The sequence below is a fragment of the Syngnathus leptorhynchus genome, chromosome 3, assembly GCF_054491065.1.
Source record: "Syngnathus leptorhynchus isolate UIUO chromosome 3, UIUO_Slep, whole genome shotgun sequence".
Lineage (NCBI taxonomy): Eukaryota > Metazoa > Chordata > Actinopteri > Syngnathiformes > Syngnathidae > Syngnathus > Syngnathus leptorhynchus.
In genome coordinates this window covers 6,528,181-6,549,325 of record NC_141197.1, presented here as the reverse complement: position 1 = coordinate 6,549,325, position 21,145 = coordinate 6,528,181, and the positions used below count along the sequence as shown (strand labels likewise).

Genomic DNA, 21,145 nt, shown 5'->3' with positions numbered 1-21,145 from the left:
AAGTCCGTTCTTATGAAGAATCTCCAACGATCATGCTGAATAACAGTCATGCAGAAAAAAAACTACATGGAGGCAAACATTAGAGTCGCTCTGTGCTTTTTATCGTTGGATCTGGAGAACATATTTTTAGATGTGGTTTTCCATTTCTGCTACCTGCTTCTTCCTCTTGGGACTCAGGGTTCCTGCCATTCTCGATGTGAGAGTGTGTGAAACAAGAGGATTTGGAGATAAAGACATCTCAGTGCATACTCTCCTCTTACTGAAGCCTGGAATCCGCTTCTTGAAAGAATTAGATCTTCTCTTAGCTCACCCCCTACTTAGTTTGTCCCGCTGCCAAATGAACGTCTTAGGATGCTGCCTGTGAGATAGCTGCCACAGATTGCCATGTCCCATTTAAAGCTGCATTAGGGTCTGTAGGTATTACATTCCAGCAAAATTATGAGAAGAGAAAGAGGTAGTCCAGTCACAAACTGTGATCTTTCATGGACCAGTTTTTATTATGTTATTGTCAAATACAGATTGGGTGTTTTGCTTTGTAGAATCTATGCTGTATTTTTGAAAGTTTAATGAGCCTAAAAACCCCCCCCCCAAAAAAACGATTGTTGCTGGAAAAGCTGGGATATCCTTACAGCGCCATTAACTACAATGCCCATAGGCCACATAACTAATTAATATTGCCAATACCTCAGCATAACGACCTGCTTTAGAATTCAAATGACATGGCGCCTCTATCATCCTACCTGCATATATGAACTCTTAGTCACATAAATCACATGCAGCCTTTTATTCCACTCCTTCACTGCACATTCAACTACACAAAAGAAAAGCCCTAAATGTGTTGTTGTGACTGGAGAAACTTGAAATATTTGAAAATGTTCAGCTGCTCTCGGGGTGAAATACAGTTTATATTTAAATGGAAATGCCATAACATTCTTCTTTGCATTGTCAAGCAAGAAATAAGTGCGGTCCACAGACGGTCGCGGTTGTGAATAACAACCTGGACCCACATTAGGCAACACAAATCTTCTCGGTGTAACGCTCATTACTTCCCCCTCATTAGAGGACAACTGTTGGGTTGTAAGGCAGTTCTGAGGGGGGGGGGGGGGGGGGGGGCAGGATGGTTTCCCTCTTGAAAGCTCTTGCCTTTTGTATTCCTGTTTCTATGTCATTTTGGATATTACTATATGAAATTCAAATTTGACGAATCCACTTGCTACACGTGTGCGTTTCATTTTTCTATTGTGGCCTTTATTTAAAGTTGTTTGGGATGTCACAGGGACTTGATTGAGGTTGAAAGTATGACCCCACATCTGGCACTCTCATGGGATATGTAAACGAGGCAGGGCGGGTCGGACCCGTGCGCTCCACTGCGTCTCACAGAACGGTGAAAACAGGCCTTCACAAATGGCTGAAACGGCCGTGTAAATCTCACCCTTCTGCATCCCGGCCCCCTTCATCTGCCCCCGGTAATTGTCAAAGGAGGTAAGTCTGCTGTTCCTCAGCTGTGTGGTTCCCTTTGGGAACTGAACTTGGGGTCCTTAATGGCTCCCAAATTTATCCTATCACATGAAAAAAAAGTTGTTCTGCAAAAATGACTCTTATTGTTGCTGAACATAGACTTTCATGTTTGCAACTTAAGTGTGCAGGATGAGCTGTCTCAGAAGAGGTGACAAACCTCAGTTATGTGGATTATACAAAGCATGCGTGCCAACTGAAGACATGGTGGGAGACGAAGCTGCTGCCTCAAACATCAACACGGTCACAACTGGAGATGGAAAGGCTCCAAAAAGCCTCGCCCCCAAATACAACACAGGTATGCAAATCATATCATATATATATATAATCCACAATTCACGTAGCATTTTAATGTCATCATTTGAGCAGGGAACATAAATTTTCACTGACTGACCTTAGATTGGAAAAAGATATATTTTTAATCTCTTCATGTATGTATATTATTTCAAATGACATTTGTGTACTGCCTGAACCATCTTAAATGAGAAATGTTTTTTAAGATCCAAAATAGAAACATATATTTCTGGTTGACTACAATTAAAAAATGATATTAATATGAAGAAAAATCATCTTAGAACAACTAAACATTCTATATGTTTAATAAGTGCATTGTTGGATTTTTATTGTTTACTTCCCTGTTGTCGCACATCGATATTGACACTAGTTACAGAGGTATCAGTGCATGTGGCGTGTTCAGTGAATACAAATATGCTCATATTGGCTATGTATTGTGTTTAACATACATTTAAATGGAATATATATATAAGCATTAAATTAGAATTGGACATCTGATCTTTACAATGTAAATTCAGCCTAATATTTAGTCCCACTCATGTAAGGTCAATGCAAAAAGAGACACGTCTCTCTGGATTGTTTTGTGCGGTTGTACGTCACTGTAAACAATAACAAAATGATACTGTTATTATTTATACAGCATTTTATGAACACCCACAACTATAATGACGTGCTTTACAGAAAATATAGAAGGAAATAATGAAAATAAAAATGACATCATTTAACCCAGAATGCGTGGACACACTTGTTCACGTCAGACAGCAATGGTGGACAGACATGCATCCATTTAATGACATGCACAAAAATGAGTTTCTCTCCTGCTTGCATGCATGCGCACACGTTCAATCACTCATAGCCAACCCTGCCCCATCAGCTCCACTGACAGCAGTAATGAGTTTCTTCTCTGAGTAAGCCAACTGGCAACCACTCAAGGGAATTTTTCGGGCTGAATAGCACCCATTAATCACAATCCCAGGCAACGCTATGACATCACGTGTGGGGCAAACAGAGATGCGTTGATTGGTAGCGATGAGGGCGGGCAAGGGATTACCCCATAGTAAAAAGAATGATCTGAGAGTGCATTGAGAAAGAACGTAAATAGTGTTTTTAAAACTGAGAGTTGTGCATTTAAAGTAATATTACTGTATTTCCGCTAGTTTTTCTTTTTGAATTAATGTGCATCTTTTTATGGTACGTCAGAGCATTGCCATTGCAATAAAACATGACATAAAACAAAACGGGTAAACGTCCCCGGTCGTGTTGCGCCGATGTCATCATTAATAATAAAAGCTACTCTTGGATACTAACCTCCATTCTATTCTATCATACTCGGGAGTCTTATTTTCCATGCACCTGTGAATAAAAGGATGTCTGCCTGTTATGTAATAACATGCGTTTATTAGCACATGCATGCAATTCATGCTTATAGATAAAGGGACAAAATATAAATGCTCTATTGAGCAAAGATGACAAAATCTACATTTTGGCCACGGGTATTTTTTCAACCCTTGGATGATAAAACATATACGTTTCTCCAACAGCAAACTAATGTATTTTATGCAGATAAATGTGTCATCACAGTAAAAATTAAGATCACAGGAATGGAATGACTGAGATAATCAAAAATATCATCTAGACAACTGGATTGATAAAGTATGATGAGTATGCAAAAACAAAATCACTGTAACAGAAAAATGAGTAACTGAGTTTGGAAGATTTGTACCAGTTGGGAATTGGTATCACCTTGTTTTGCGACATCACTATATTCCCTCCAGTATATAGAAGTCTGCATTTAATGTATTTTCTCATCCCAACTTTCCATTTATCAATCCCGGCTTTCCAGCAGACTGCATTCACCGGGGATATCACTGCACCCCGCTTCTCACAAAATTGCCTAATCCCGATGAATTCATGTTAATATGCAGTCAATAACCCCCCCCCGACACTTGACGTGCACGCGTGACTCTCTGCCACGCCCACCACCCATACTCTAGGTCACACCAGTGCACAAAGGAAAATAAGCAGCAGCAAGGGAAGAGGAGCAAAGGAGAAGAGAAGCAAACGTAGTCGCTGTCATAACCACTTAGTGTTACATGACAGCAGGTGATAAATGAAAGTCCTTTGTCTTTCCTTACCTACAGTGTGTGCGCAAACAAAGACTGCATTTGTTATGAAGGGGTATCTATTCAATCAGATAACGGTATACAAAGAGATGCTGTGCATTTACATAAATTGAAAAAACATTTTTTGGGGGCGTGCTGCTTGGCTAAATCAATCTCACAGTTTCAGAATATAAAAAAAAATCTCTAAATCTATAACAGTGTATCAATCAAATCTATGCTAATGTTTCACAATTATCCATTTTAATGTGATACTAAATGTTGTGTTATTAGGTCATTTATAGTGGCTGGGCTAAGGTTGGCTGGCAAGCAGTCTGGAAAATGAACAGTTGTCCCTATCAGAGGGAAGATGAAATTCCAGTTGCTGCTGGTGCAGTGCAAATATTCCCCAGAGATAGACTAATAAGGGATTATTGCATTTTCATTTTGATTATGTCGGTGCATTTGGGCTGATATTTTAATATTGTTTTCTTCTATAATTCATGCACAATCCTTTATTCATCCACATGAAAATCACTTCTGTTTTTAAGGGGATAATAGTTCTATGCTCTCAAAATATTTGCCTTTACACAGATGTTCAGTTTTTACATTGTCGGTCTTTGAGTTTGTTATTTTGCTTGTGGCAGTGGCATGGAAATGGACGGCACAGAACTGAAAGTGCTTTCTAATACTATGTTGTGTCCATACAAACTGAGCATTGTAGACAAAGGTTTTGATACAGCAGTTGCAATTTGAGAATATAAGTGTACCTAATGTTGGATGTGTGACAGCCCTCGTTGATTGTGAGAATCTGTCCACTTGCATATAACACCTTTATTTTGCAAACGAGACGATGCTGCATAAGCATCCTGTTTGTTCTTTTCACACCGAGGCAATGAAATGCTGCAGCAATATATGGCTTACTAATGCGTGACAAGAGCTGCTCATAAAAATGATGGAAGGCTTCATCTTGATGGATGGCACAATTCCTATATTTGATGATCAAATAAACATTTTTCATCCCCTCGAGTAGCTGCACTAAATTTGACTTAATCCTCCAATGTGCTACTACATCACTTGCATGGGGACTTTTAGCAGCGCTCTCATTGATAGAATTAACATTTCATCATTGTTTATGAACTGCCACTGACCATAAGCAATTACTATTTTTACATATGAACGCTCTGTATACAAGCTCTGTATATTTAAATGAAGATAAGCACCAGTAGCAGCGCAAAGACAATTTACAAGCGTTGGGTCAGGGGAGCGGTTTTTCAACATGCTCTAATAGCCGAAGCGTGCTTCCTCAAGCAAGCCCACCGCGGTTGCTTTGCATCCGGCTGCCTGTCGAAAGCTGCCCTTGAAACAAAGCTGTAGGGGTCAGGAGGTCACCGCAAAGCGCTGGAATGGAATGTTCCTTTCTGGTTCAAGGTCCAGCCTCTAGAGCCAGAGGGGCCCAGAGATCATTTGAGACCATCCGCACATGCGCCATCTATTTTACTCCCCACCTCGCTTCACTTTCATCTAGCCTGCCCTGCTTTATTGTCGGCGGCTCATTTGGCACTCGCCCGCGAGCTTTCAAGTTTCATCATCAAATGAATGCTGCTGATTCACCATTGCATCATGATTAGTGTATGAACTGCAATTAACCGTCCTGTCAAAACAAGGTCTTGGCATGCACTATGTTGTAAACAAAGTGATTAGAAGTGGAACAACGTGTCAAATGATTGCTTTTCGCACAGATCAAGGTTTTCAAACAGGTTATTTTCATCGTGATGGAAAGACAATGGGGCAATTTGCCTTCTGCGGCCTCAAATACCATCACTGAAAGTTTTAATATTTTGCATTGTTAGATGCAGGGACTGACAGGAATTCTAAAGTAAACTTTGTGTCATGTTTTTTTTTTTTAAACATAACATTGGTTCCATTTCCTTTGTTGTGATTCAGTTGTGTAGTCTTCCATGTCTGCTACTCATGTCTTTGTTTCCACCTGTTTTTTGTATCCAGGAATGCCTTGTTGTCTTGTCCTTCTGATTGTATTTATTTCCGTTTTCCATGCCCTCTTCCTCTGACCATTGTTGTGCGTCACATGTCCAATGCCACATGTACCTGTCGTGAGCCTGTTTGTGACTCAGTTGTTTTGTGTTTATTTTTTCTTTAAATATTTATCTTTTTGACATTGCGTTGACCTCCTGCCTTCCTGTGCTGCTTACCTTTGCTCGTGGCCACCTTATGCCTGCACCCCCCCCTCACCACGAACCCTCATAACGTGAAACTTCTTATTTTTATGTCAATCTGCTAAACAGAAAATGGTCACAAACTTAGTGCAGAGAACATAACAAAAAACACACTGGAACAAACGGCTTCCATTATGCCTGTTTTTGTTGTTATGACAGAGTTCAGAAGTTAGCCATCTGATCTGCTGTTTCCCATCGCCTAATTTACCTGGCAACAGTTGACTAAGGGGAGTACCGCTACTTATTTTTTCCCCACTTAAAGCACTGGGCTGGGCAACAAACAAAAGGCTCAGGGTGCTAATTAGACGGCTCTGCTCGGAGAGTGAATGTGACCTTATTTGCTTCTTCTAAGCCTGTTTGAGTCAGAGTTGAAGTTACATTATTGTGGCAGGTTTGGGCCACTTTTATTCACTACCAATGCCAAGGTCACTGTCACTGCCAAGGGCCATCAGGCCTCCACTGGGGAATGAGGACGCTGAGCGATGGAGGAGGGGAGACCTAATAGATAAAGAAGGGGGTAGTGGAATTGTGCCTTAGTGCAAGCACAAAGGTCAACGTTTCCCAGCTACACTCCCCTTCTCCATCAACCAGCCCCCAACACCTTTGACCCTTTCGTTTCTAAGTCAATGCTGAAACAGAAGGAGAAGGAGAGCGGGCAAGGGTGCAATGGGAAACACACCCATCCAGAGTCAGTCACAACAAAAGGGGGCCTCAGCCTCAGAGAGCTGATTTGGTCTATAGAACAAACACTTGGGCCACCTTCACACAGCAGAGCCACTGCAGACTGCACATCCCCACAGCCTCTGCTTGTTCCCAGCCACTCAGCTGCCCCCTAGTTCACCAGCAACAAAAGGTGCTGCTCCGCTCCCAGAGGTAACGACACACACAAACACACATTGGGGAGAGTGACAGCTGAGGCACGGAGAGGAGTGGCTGCCTAAATGGTCCCCCATTTTACAAAACACACAGCTGGACTCACGACCCCAAAATATTTCAACATAAAAACAAGTTTCATATAGGGAACCAATCAGTAATCTCTAGCTATAAGTAAACACAGACATATCACAAATTATTTTCTTTTTTTCAATGATAGATCATGTGGCATGTTTTGGCATTGATACCTCATTTTTTACTTAACACCACTGTGTCTGCCTACAATGTCAGCATCCTCACAATCTCTGCCAAGTTTTTTTAAAGTTTGATTAAATGACACGCTAAACTGTGGATTTTATGGACAATAACTATTTTTTTTCTAACTCTAACCTATTATGTGTTTTTGCAAATTAAATGCAACACAAATATAAAATCAGAAGTGGAATTTATTCTATGTATTAAAATATTAAATACATACCAAACTGTATGTGCGTTTTATTTTGCATTGTTTTTCGGGGTACATGTGACGGTGATTTCATTTCTCATAATCATTGTTTCTGAGGATGGTCCAGGCTTGCCATATATTTTAATATTTAAGCAGATTAGATATGGGGCTCAATATTTATTAATTAATGAACATCTTGAAACATACCTCCCATCTGTCTTAATGCTTTTATGCCTTTTACCCAAAGCAACCTAAAATCCTACCAAAGAAAAATATGTTTTGTTGTTATTGTGGTGGATGATGTCGACTAAGATTTTAATAAATACTGTTATACAGACAAACTACCAATCCATCGGGTGAAGACACAATATTGGAATGGACAAACAGTCTTCAACCCAGTTGTTTACCAAAGGCTGCTTTTGTAAACTGATACTCCAGCATTTGGTCAGCCTTGTGCAGCCAGTGACTTGGCCTTTGCTCTCCTTTCCTTCACCTTTGCACTCTATTAATGAAGAGCTCCTCCCATGAGCCTTAAGAGCAGACTAAAGGAATTTTAGGCCCCCTTTTCATTTGTTTGTCTGAGAATAGCAAGGGTGGTCCAGAGGCGTGAGGAGACCAACACACATTTTATTAACAAAGTCCCCCTTTGCAGTCCAGACAATGGTCCAATGCCAACATTGAACTTGAATTTCAAAACAGACGTTTCTGAATGGGGACGTTGTCTGGATGATTTATTTGACTTCATTGACTCGATACTTTGTCAACTTTTATTCAATTAAATCCCAATTTCATACAACAAATGCACTAAAGTCAACATTTAAAAGATTAAGTCTGTCCTGGAGGAATGAAATGGCAATTTTACTAGAAAACCAAAGTACATCTATTTATGCGATTGAACATGCCTCATTCATGTTCCATGTTTTGAGATTGGAATTTATTTATTATGGTTGTTGTTGTTGTGTTTACTTTGTGGTTTTTACACTTTATTTTTCAGTTGTATTTGTTAAGTATAAAATTAACTTCTACATTTTGGTCACACATTTTTTAAATATATCTAATGCATTTGATTGTATCTGTCTCCTCTCTTGTGTTCCTACTTTAGTGACTTGATTTGCCAAGTGACTGTGTGTGTGTGTGTGTGTGTGTGTGTGTGTGTGTGTGTGTGTGTGTGTGTGTGTGTGTGTGTATTTATAGAGTCCCAGGGTTTTGATTCTATTCCACACAGTAGCTCACTGCTGAAGTTAACACCACGCTAGCTGAAAATTGTTATAGCTTTTCACGTGCACATGTGCCCCTTGCATGGCGAGAGAACCTCTCAGCAGAGATCAAGCTCAAACCACCCTGACAATATTGTGCCAAATACGATTGCATTTACTGTTATTTCTTCATATCAGGAATAATTCTCATGCCTTAGCAAAGCTACCAAGTTTCTTTCTCTGCAGTATTCTCAATACCAATACAACTGAAAAAAGTAATTATGTATCACATTTTAAGAGGTTGAAATTGTCTTGCTTGGATTGAACATGTACTTTATTGCCTGATAAATAAGTTTTTTCATTTTGCTGTTCCCTAAAAAGCCTTAAATCTAAAACGTACTGGAGGCTCTCAATGCGCCATGATATTTCTAGGAGATGAATTCAGTATGTCTATAACAATATACTGTATTAGTTTTAAGAGCCACTGGGCATTGAGATCCATTCTGCTCTGCAGATAAGAGGAAGAAATCAAGTATTATCTCTTTAGGAATAGGAGACAGACAGACAGACAGACAGACAGACAGACAACTGGGAATGTTACGCCTCTATTGCCCATTCACTCCTCTGGGTTAACTGATGAACACACATACACGCGCTCACAGAACAAAAAAAAAAAAAAGATCTCCGAGCGCTGTTGCGCTCTTTGTAAATGGGACATGCAATTTGGAGAAGCAGAGCACCTATTTTGCTGACAATGTTGAGAACACCTCAGTGGCCGAACGATGGCTCATTAACATTCTTTGTTTGCTTTTAGTAGTAGGTTCAACTTTGACTGTTTTGTTGAAAAGAGGCTAACAAGAGTTTATCAATTCAAGATATATTTGCTTTCACTCTTACTTGTATAAAAGCTTAGGGTATTTTTTGTTGACAATTGCAGTATTAGTTACGTTTTTGGTGTAAAGTTAACATCAACCACAACAACAAAAAGAAACCCAACAAAAACAACCAACAACAAAATGTTTTTAGCAGTTAAAACTATTAATTGGCTCAAAATGAACCATTTTATTATTTACATAAATAAATTGGGGTTGTATAAAAAGCCATACCAAATATTCAATTTTGAGTAAAATATAGACTTCTCTACTATCACAGTCCCCCCGCTTCATAAAAAGTTTGATCACCAAAGATCATTGATAAAATCCCCGTTCCCAGCCCTTTTCAAATCACACATCTCCCTCCCAGCCATTTAGTAATTACCTGGAAACGTGTGTAATTACACAGACAAGGTCAAGGCTCCTGGGTACAGATATAAATCCCATGTTTCTCAACTTCTTTTGACCCACTGACATACAGATGGTGAGGTTCTGCTCGCTAAGTAGGGGGAATAGTGCTTTAACATGAACTCATTCGTCAACCAAAACAAATGACTGAAAAATGTCAAAGGACAGAATGTGATTGTGAGAAATATTCAGAATGGCCAGAATGAAAAATGTTTGACGGTAGAGAATTAAAATCCCCATTTTAATTCATCCCTGTAATAGCAATAAATGTTCAAATTCAATGAGCATGAAATCTTTTCATTCATTTCATTCCCAAACCAGTGGCTGACCAGTGGCAGATATTTCAACCTGAATTCAAACCGTTCAAATGTTTAGCGAGGATTAGCAAATTAAACACAGCCACCTTATGTTTAAATGTCAAAACGAGCTTATGTGGTATTTAGTTGGCGAATCTATATGACAGAGCTGCGAGCTCGGAGAAAGGATGCATTGGCAGAAAGGGGGTGTGGTGCGGTGAGGGCGGGGCTTGGCTCAAAGAACAAAGGGAGCTGCAAGTAGAGGTAGGGATGGTGCTTCAGCGTTCACCCCAGCAGGAAGCCATGAAAGGGGTTGGAACAGGAAGGTCGAAGGGTAATGGCCAGCTACCAATTGACACTCGAAACGCACGCACGCACACATACACATGCATGCATGAGTACTCCATAAATCACTCTCACGTTTTGCAGCGTGGTGGAAGCTGCTCCTTCCACCGTGTAGTATGATGAAACATTTTATCTTCCACTAAAGCTGCTCATATTGCTCCTATCAACTCTGGTCTGGCTTCACTTGAAGTGAGAAGCTTTATTTTCACCAAGCAGGGGCAGGAGTACAAACAGAGACAATTTTACGAGCAACCTCTCGCTTCTCCTATTTCCTTCTTGATTGATGTCGCTTTTTCATCTAGCTCTCACTCAGACGTCTACAGTTATAGCTGTAGTAAAACACTCATTTTGGAATTTAAGGGAAAAGCTATCATGATGAACAAAGTTGTAACACCAGTGACTGTGGGCTCTTGAGCAGTATCATATGTAACACTTGGATAAATTCTTTTTTTTTTTTTTATATGACATTTCCCATTACAGCTTTTCTATTTATTTTTATATTTTTTAACTGAGCACAGACGTTGCCTCCATAGAACCCATGTGAAAAAGGAAATTCCCTGAAAAAGTGTTGACTCTTTCCCAATTAATTTTAAGCAGATATACAAAAGAAAGTCATTTCAATTGATCCTAAAAGCTATTTCGTAACAGGGAGGCTTTTGTGGTGTGTTGCCTGGTGACGCTGGTGTGCAGTGGGGGAGGGGGCAAAGGCCCCGGCTAAGTCCACTGTACCAAGCTTGTCATTCATTGAAATGATGAAACGCTTCCATAGTCGAGTCAAAGTCAAAGAATCCAGAACTCGAGGCTAAAGTTAACGAGAAGTTAAGAAATAACATTTAGGAGCAAAAAAATGTTTCCTGGGCTGTATGGCGATTTAGAGGAGCAACGGGGAGTCCGTCCTACACAAGCCCCTGACTGTGTGCTCACACAAATGGCTGTCAAGCTAATAAAAAGTACAATTTATGGAGGGAGGTAGTGTGGAGAGTAAGATGGACGTTTTATCCACCGGGAGGGCTATAAAGAGGCTTCGCACAAGCCATTGCATCGCAGTGGTACAAGTCAGAGCTCTGTGTAGGAGGGAGTGGAACACGGCAAATTACCTCCGAATCACAAAGAGAACATCAGCATTAACAAACACTTGGAAGAGAAGAAGAAACAAACACTAGTTAGCAATCTTGATCAGAGAATCACTTATTCCAACTCAAAGATCAAACGCCATTTTTAAAGACCCAGACAAAATTTGTAAGGCATATAACTTAGTCAAATGCTCATTCAAATAAAAAATCATGTGGTAAATGATTACAATCCCTGACCAAAATTAGAGAAAGCCAGATTATCAAGATTGTAAAATCTGAATATCTCATGGTACTTTTGGTTTGGGAGATGATATTGATTTTTAATCTTTAGTGTGTGTCATTTACACACCTTCATGCCAGATACGAGCTTTGCATGGGACAAGCCGAAAATTTGTGTGCAATCTGAATATTCTCTCATCCATTTAAGCACTTTTCCTTTTACATGCTTTTTGAGGCTGTGATAAATCAAACCACCTTAAATGGTAAAACGTCATTGCACGTAAGGTTTGCATGCAGATGCAATACATGCCACACATGTATTAACACTACCAGGTAATGGATTTTAAGAAAGCTATCAAACGTGTTGAACTGTCAATGCCAAAATTCTTTTGATATGCTTTCGTGTTTTTTTGGGGTTTTTTTTCACAACAGTCTCATGCCGTTAGCATTCTGTGCTGTACACTTACAATGACTTGAAGGCTGCTTATCAGAGAATAAATGGAAGAAAGAAGGATGTAACAATGGCGCATTGGGAGACGACCTCACATATATCGACCGCGTTTGAACGTCCCGGAGTTCACGGATGTCGAGTGTTTGCAACGATTTTGTATGGACACTGAAACTATCATACAGACTGTGCCAGCTTTTGGAGGATTAGCTCTCCAGCCACACCAATCACCCTAATATCTTGTGCCTTATTAATGTCTTGGTGGTGCTTATTAAAGTAACAAGTTAATTGATTTCAATCAAGAGCATGGGAGGCACACCCCTTTTTTATTGATTGGCCTCCAAACATGCATTCAGTCATAAAAAAAATGTTCTGATTAAATTACTTTTATTAGGTGCAGCTCATACAGAATACAAAGCAATGCTCGCCACAGAGGTCTGCACGTCCTGACTATTCGTCCTCCTATACCGATAAGACATTTTGAAGTGTAAAGTGTGCTTTATCTTTTTTAAAAGATTTCCAAGGATTTCAAGGACATTCGCAGTTTCTGAGGAAAATAATCTAACGATACCTTGTCAATGAACCTCTTTGAATCTCTTTGTATGGCCGCGCTCTTGCCAACTTGTGAAGTGGTGGGTATGTCAAAAGTCTGGACGGGAGAATATGCGTCGATGAAAAGTTCTCAAGTCAAGGCGCTTATAAAAGAACTCACTTGGCCATGGCCCAGAGCCCTATCAGAACACATACGTATCACACATTTATTGCCGTAATCGCGATATTACATTTTCAGACAGTTCCATTTCTCCAATTTGAAAAATGTTCAATCCTTTAAATAACTTTAGGTGATAGCAGAGTTTGCAATTCTCTATTGTATCACCAATGTACTTTCTGTGACTTCCATGCATGTAAAATAAAGCAATAAAACAAAACTAATGAGGATAAGTGGTATGGAAAATGGATGGATGGATGGATGGATGGATGGATGGATGGATGGATGGATGGATGGATGGATGGATGGATGGATGGATGGATGGATGGACCAAGAACTGAGGTGGACCATCTCCTCGCAGGTGCTGCCATGATGACTGAGAGCGTCATCCTGCAGCTCTTTGTTTGATTAAATCTAGACTACTTTATTTCACATTATTTCAGATTACATTGTGCGTTAAATGATGCCCACTTGGCATCCATTGCAGCCTGGTTGTCCTGGAAAGGGGATCCTTCTCAAGGTTTCGTATTTTTTCCCAGTTGGGGTTTTGTGAGTTTTTCCTTGCCCTCCTCGGAGTTAAGATCGGGAGATGTTGGGAATAATTGTCAGCTGTGGACACGTGTAGGCATTTGAGACATTTCTGTAAATATGAGAGGAGCCCCTACACATCGGACCACATTTACAAAAAGGGACAATGCACTGCGACGGATGTGTTCACATGCATTTGTGATGTGAACGGTTATCCCATAAAATCGGATTTAACCACGCAAATAGTCCCAATCTTTCTTTTTTAGTTCGGCTGTGTCCATATCCATTTGCAGAGATGGGCAATGAAAACAAATATAGCATAGGTCATTTTCAGAGAATGAGAGTGAACACAGCAAGTTGCTGAAGCTACTTGTCAACAAATGTATGAACAGTGATATTACTGCCAAAAGATGATCAACAGGAAAGTGAAATCGGGATAATATGTTTGGAATATTCTTCTCGTTGATCATCTCTTACCACTTTGAGGAGAGACTCCATCAAGTAGCATACGTCATTACAGCAGTCCTGTTAAACCCTTGCAAACAGATTTTTTTTTCATACATACATACATTATCTGCAAGGAATACTTTTTCGCACAAGGGTTTTTAAGGATTTTCACATCATCCATTAGCCTTCGAACACAATTAGCAAAACCCATGGACCATTAGAGAACTGGAGAGATGGTTGCTGGAAATGGGTCTTTATACACCTAGATAGATATTGCATTTAAAACCAGATGTTTTCAGGTACAAAAAAAGTCATTTACCACATTAACATTGTATAGAGTGTATTCCTGATCAGTTTAATGTTATCCTTGTTGAAAAAATATCAATTTTATTTTAAAAATAAGCGCATTTCTAAGTGAGCCCAAACTTTTGAATGGTAGTTTTTTATAAAAGATGGACGGGCAACAGACGTCAAGACAGAAGCATATCCTACAAAACCTCATGCAAATGTGAGGTCATATTAAATGTAGTTTACCAGAATTTTCACAAGCTGCCTGTAAAGTAATTCAAATAAACCCATCTAAAGGTTGAATGATCACATTGAATGTTTGCAGAAATGTGCTTGAAAGTGACATTTGGAATGAAACGTCTATCCCCGAGTGCTGGTGCCTTTCATGCAGATGACATTGGTTTGATTTTTAGCCAGAGCCCCAATACACAGCCAAGGCCAGTCCCAATCCTGGATTTAAAACTGAATGGGTTACCTCTGAAAGGGCATCGGGCGCAATACTGTGCCAAACAAATCACGTGAGTGACTCGTGGTGTCCCCTGATGGGACAAGCTGATATTGACAACAAACAAGCTTTAGAGGCCTTGAAAGGTTAGATGTGTTCTCCACTGTGCAGGAGGTTCTTGACCAGTGAGATATCTGCGTCTCATTGAATACAAAAGCATGTTTGGTTACAACAGCACAGCAGTGTGCTGTCTACGCAGAGCTTGCCAATCAGTAGGCTGCTCTCATCCTTTGTCCATCTCTCTAGTGTAGGACATATAAAACATATGTGTTCAGAGTGTCTCAGCTCAGCAATACATAGAAGAATACAGCACCACTAAATCTGCTGAAAGTTCTCAGCATGAATGCACTGGAATGTGTAATATATAGAAACCTGGACCTTATAGGTGCCAAAGTGACAAAGGATGTTGTATGAGCATTTCAAATAAAGAAAGAGATGTAAAGATTTTTTTGTGGTCCTAACTACCAGTGAGTGGGCTGCAGGGCTGCTCAAAGCTCATTGCACTTACAAAGCATCATGGAGACACTCAGCATGAGGGCTTGTTAATAGTGAACTCAAAGACCTGAAGTAGCACCATCAGATAGCTCATTAAAGCCATATTAAAATCTGCAAATCTCTCTGTAGTCTATCTTAAAGCCGTGAATTTAGCAACACAAAACGGATTTCAATTTTACTGTAATAATATTTTAGGAACATAAAGCTCTCGAGAAAACTTCACTCAATGGTTGTGGTGTAGTTTGGATGTTATGTTTAAACATATATTATGACATATTATCATTAGCATACAGTGCTTTTTTGAATATTTCTGACAATAAAACAAAATCAGTTACAACTGTAAACACACGTGGCTTGGTTCCAAGTTACCAGACAGTTGAAAGTAGACATCTCTAGCATCAGCCACATAGTCAGAGTTCCATCTCTTCATTTTGATTCTATTTTAAGTTTGTTTTTTTAAGTTGGTAAAAATGCTGAAAAGCCCAGCCCTCTGTACGTCCGTGATCCCTGAAGTACAAGAAAACCAAACAAACGAAACAAGACTTACTGGCTGCTTGGATGCGTGCCTTACGGCTCACCACCAACCCAAAAGAATTCTGGGCCATGCACTCATAGTCCCCTTCATCCGACGTGTTGTCAGATTTGGTCTTGAGGAAGTGGCCGATGAGGAGTGAGCCATTGGTGAAGGTTGTGTGATACTCGTCCTGAGATAAAAGCATGCTGTTGTGCCTCCATTGCATTGTGATAGGGGGGATACCATCCACTTGGCAATGGAGCATGAGGGGCTGCTCTTGCACTGCGATGATGTCACTTGGCTCCAGGGTGAAGGACAGCTCCGCACCACATGACACACCTGGGAGAAAACAAGCAACAATCACAAAGCGCCCTTCTGCCTTTCCTCAGCGCAAAGACTGAGAATTTGTGACTCAGATCTCATTAGATTGGGCATAATATTGTGACGTATGATGATAACTATTTTGATATTTTGATTATTCATCCAGAGAGATCCTGGCTTACAAAACAATTAGTGCAACAGTTTGTGTCCCCAAGTAATCATCTCCATATAAACCCTCGCATGAAAACACAAAGTATGCCCGTGTGGCATATCACTTCTGATGGCTCACCATGCACCTCATGAATGAAACGTTACCTCCAGGCAGGAGGGAATGTATACAGACCGTATGTGTACTCATCAAAACATACACATTCTCAAAGCTTTCAACGGGTGGTAAGAAAGATGCTGGTGGCAACCACCTATTCGTTCGGCGACAAGCTTACATTTTCCTTTTCATGCAAACAAAGCGCATGCCTGAAATGTGTTTGCACTTTGAGATTTCCTTCCTAATAACATGGCTGCTATGATGTTCCATAGTTGTGGAACCTGTGGGGTGAGACAACCAGAAGTAGAGGATGTAAACAGCCTAACCTGACTTGGTCCTGTAAAAGTGGAGCTAAGCAGGCTCTCTTGGTATCATGTTTCACTTGGTGATGGACTAAGCACTACCAGTCTCTGCCCCAAGGCCCAGGAATCCGGTGGTAGGGGAGGGGGCTAGTGAAGGGCCGCAGAGAGGGCGGAGTTGAGGGCACAGGGGTCAAAACAGAAAACCATGAAATTTCAGCCGAGAAATATGTTCAAGTTTGCTTCAAAGAAGAAATTGGCTGAATACACTGATCACATAAAGACTTAAACGCAATGAATAATTTCTTCCTCCTCCCTCTCCATGTGGCCCCCATTTTTTTTTCTCTCAATGAGCACTGTAAGTAAAAGGGCAATGGGACCTGAGAGACATTGGTGCTGCCACTTGTGAAAAACAAGGGGGAGGTAGTAGAATTGTTTAACCCTTAGCTGGCAGGTGCTGATGTTGCCTCCAAATGAGCGTGCCCTGCCCCCCAAAACCAAAAGATTTGTTCTAAAAAGATCATTTGGGATATTGTCATTTCCTGGGGATGTCATAGGAGTGATGATTTACGCACTTTATAGAAATTGTGTTGCATAGTGGTGTACATCTGTTTCCTACATTGTTAAATGATTATTAATAATTACTGGGAGAAACCATTAACACAAATTAAATTGACAGTTTCTTCACATATAGATGGCTATTCATACTGAAGAAAAATGTGTCATTTTATAAGTGTGTATCAAATTGGTAACTGTTCATTTTAATCTGTACTCAAGAGGCAGTGTAGATCTCAGCTTCAAAAGGGTTGCTGACAATTAACAGTACACGAAAATGTTGATGGACAAACTGAAGACACTAAAACGACGTTTGTTTGTTTGTTTGTTTGTTTGTTTGTTTGTTTGTTTGTTTTCTTTGGAGGTCTAATTTGAATACTGAAGTTGGAAGTTTACTGAAATAAATAATAATGAAATGACAGTTTCATTGGTTGGCCAGCAGAATGCAACGTTAACTTTTTAATGGCTTTGGCATGTTGCCAGCAGGGACTGGCTAATGCAACCCGGAGCTCCAACTGAGAGCAAGGGAACAGGCGGTGTGAAAAGGTCAGAGGAAATGATTTTGAACACAACACTTAGTCATCCAACAGATCCAGGATGCAATGAAATTGTCATCAATAAATTAAGGTTATTAATGGAGGCAGATCACAGGGCTGTTAGAAAAAAAAAAAAAAAAAGCACATGCCTACAGAATTGAATGTTGCAGACATGAATATGTTTGATTCTTAAACAAGGAGAAATGTTCAGTTTCATTTTCCATGCAGATAGATGAGACTTTTGTATTTTAGGATTACAGAGTAAGACAAGTGGCAGCTAAATGTGGCTTGCACAGCAGCTTCCTATTGGCAGATTCTTGTGACTAGCAGGCAAAAAGATTTACAGCGACCATTAACACGGCATACGCATATACACAAGAGCATGGAGTATGTAGCACCACTGACAGCAACAAGTCACAAAACAGAATAAGACCATCATGGATGCCAATCAAGGGTCAAATCACATGATGGCCTAAATTGAGATCATTAAATGTTTTTCTTGTCTTTTATTTCAGTACCTATGCTGCTCCTCATTCAGTGCATTCTTCTATGCTCTTAAGAAATACAAAAAGAACTATTTTCAGAGGAGCCGAATCTGCTCTGGTTGCGCACTGGTAAATAACTGCCCCCCCCCCCCACCCCCATACACACTTTCACTTTGTGTTAGTGTAAGTGTTGTAATTAATTTGTCAATATAACAGCTATAAATACCCTCTTCATCACACCAGGATCTAATCTAAAAAACAGAAGTAGTCTATGTAAATCACAAAAAAGCTGTTATAAAACTTCCAAAAGCATCCAAGCTACAAATGATCATAATATATAGTAATGAACATTTTTTGAATCTTTATCCTGCAAAAAGGAAGTGAAATCCTTGGCTCTTTACAAATGCACTACATTCGTGGGGTGTATCCGATCAATTCCACGCAAACAAATGAGTTTATTTAAAAGTGCAGCCTATCTGCAATTGCTCATTTTATTGAGGTCCTCCTGTCTATGTTATTGGGCTCTTATTCGGTTTCGGCTCTTCGCATTCGAGAAGCATGTTAAAGAGCTTTATTTCTTTAACATATTGCCTATATTTGATTAAACGACAAACTGAATTGTGACTGATGTTTCCGAATTCCCTGACAAAGCATGTTATGAATTTATGATTCCAGCCAGGCCTTTGTGGGTCCCTGTGTGACACATATTCCCTATCCCTCAGTGCCTTTGAATTTGGGGGCCCTAGCATACACAGAAACTGTCAGTCACAGTGAACAAAAGGCACACAGAAAGAGGATTTGATAAGGGGGGAGTGAGACAGTCTTGACATCTAATATGTACAAATAATCTCCCCAGCAGGATACAACTAGTGTACTTAAGATAGTCAAATAGCATGTCCACATAATACCTATGCAGACTGATCAGTCAACAAGTCCCCTTGAAAGAATCTCCTCCATTTATAATTCTTACCATGGAAAAATAATGGAATGTAACGTTTTCATCCAAAATCCAAAGAAAGCAGCGTTAATTGAAACACCGACACCACCCAATAAGAACTCATTATTGTATTATTATTTTTATTATCATAGTATAATAAGTGTGCTCTCACTTTTCCTTTGATAGATCAATTTGCAATATTGCCAATTAATGGCAAATAATAACTTGCAACCACAGATATTGCAATGTGCTGTGTTTTGTGGAAAGTTGTCAGATCGAAACAACCCACAAACTTTGTCTTACAACGCTGCAAGTGGTTTTAAGTGCAATCGGGGACACAAGTTGAACTTCGGGAACATTGCGAAGCACTGGTTGCGTACGATCGAGAGAAATGTCCACAAATCTCCTCCACTTTCCTGCAAAGTGTCATCAACGGCCACTGACTGTCCGCAGCTAGAGTCCAAGTTCACCATTGCACTCATCTTTCTCTCCACGCATGCATCAATGAAGCCGGGGAGGAGAAAAGACATCATCGAATCAAACGCACACCGGAATGAGAAAGAAGATGATGCCACTTACCCATGCAAGCATTCAGCAGGATACCCAAAAAGCACGGACCGAGGCGGCAGTGCCTCTTGGATGCCATTTAAGAGGCTCTTTTAATCCAACACTTGCACAACGCGATGAGTTTAAGAAAAAAATCGGCTACATGTTCCGACCTACGGGTCTACTGTTTGGTGACACGCTGGAGTCGAAAAAGCTCTCGCCGTTCCCAACCATCTATCAGTAAGCTGTCTGCATCCCTCTCCTCCTTTTTTCTTCATTCACTCCAATGGAACCGACCATGCATGAGCGCTCTCTCTCTCTCTCTCTCTCTCTCTCTCTCTCTCTCTCTCTCTCTCGCTCGCTCGCTCTCTCTCTCTCTCTCTCTCGCTCGCTCGCTCGCTCGCTCTATCTCGCACACACACGTTCAGTCTTGGAACAAAAGAGTCGAGTTCATTTCGGCTACAAACGGTTTGTAAATGGCAACAAATAAGGATTTTTATATTCAATTCGAGTAAAATACAGCAATTCGGTGCAAATCACACATTTGGTAATTTTCATTTCAAATGAATCTGTTGGTGTAATAACATCACGATAAATTGTCTATTCAGCTGACATTGACCACATCATTAATATCTTGTGAATTTTAAAATATTCTAAAATACAGCAACAACAGCATAGATGTCACCCAATTCAGCATAACAAAAGAATGTTTTTAAGACGATTCTTGGTACAAGACCAAGGGGGGTTTGAAGAATTTTAAAGGGTGATAAAAGGCAAAATATTGACTGTAGATGTCGGAGGTGGGTTTTGTTTCAAGCTGAATGGTTCAGCGTGAGTGAATCGCACAGAAACAAGGAACTTTTCCCCTCGCTGGAAACAAAGCAGCGCCTGTTAAACAGTATTATATTGCCCTCTAGTGGGCTTTGTAACACATGTAAATGCTGTCTTTAAGAAAATACATTTACGGTATGCCTCCATAAATTTTATATTTAGCTTTGATTGTCATTTTCAGAGACGTATGGATTCAAGTATTGATTATTGTTGTTGTACTTTACAATATTGTTTAATTACAGTGCCTCTGAGTGAGTCTTGCTAGTATTTTTAGTACTTGAGCATTATACAGCCATTGCAATCAAAAGCAGCTAAACCAGCAAGGTCCCAATTATTGGATGTCTCCAGTCTTAAATAAAAAATATATCTTGAATTATGTGTATTGGGCCTTATTAATAGTTATTTTTCTTTCCTGATCTGCATTGGGAAATGGTCAGGACCAGCCATAAATGTTAAACATGTACTGTATTCATGATTGCAAATCAGAGAGCCTTTATGGACAGAACTTCTTGGCGCAGCCAATGCACTGAGGGGGCTCGGTTTGGCGACCTCAGTATTGCATCT

The 21,145-nt window shown here is 40.1% G+C and overlaps 1 protein-coding gene across 1 annotated transcript in view; it reads right to left on the bottom strand.

The window, feature by feature from the left end:
* The window catches only part of igdcc3 (immunoglobulin superfamily, DCC subclass, member 3), a 50,886-nt gene extending 31,036 nt beyond the window's left edge, over nucleotides 1-19,850 (bottom strand). The window contains exons 1-2 of the mRNA XM_085907769.1: nucleotides 19,784-19,850; nucleotides 15,840-16,145 (exon numbers count right to left, since the gene is read on the bottom strand). Coding sequence (XP_085763895.1) covers nucleotides 15,840-16,145; nucleotides 19,784-19,850 — 373 coding nt within the window. The remainder of the gene's footprint in view (nucleotides 1-15,839; nucleotides 16,146-19,783) is intronic.
* Nucleotides 19,851-21,145: the final 1,295 nt, after the last annotated feature.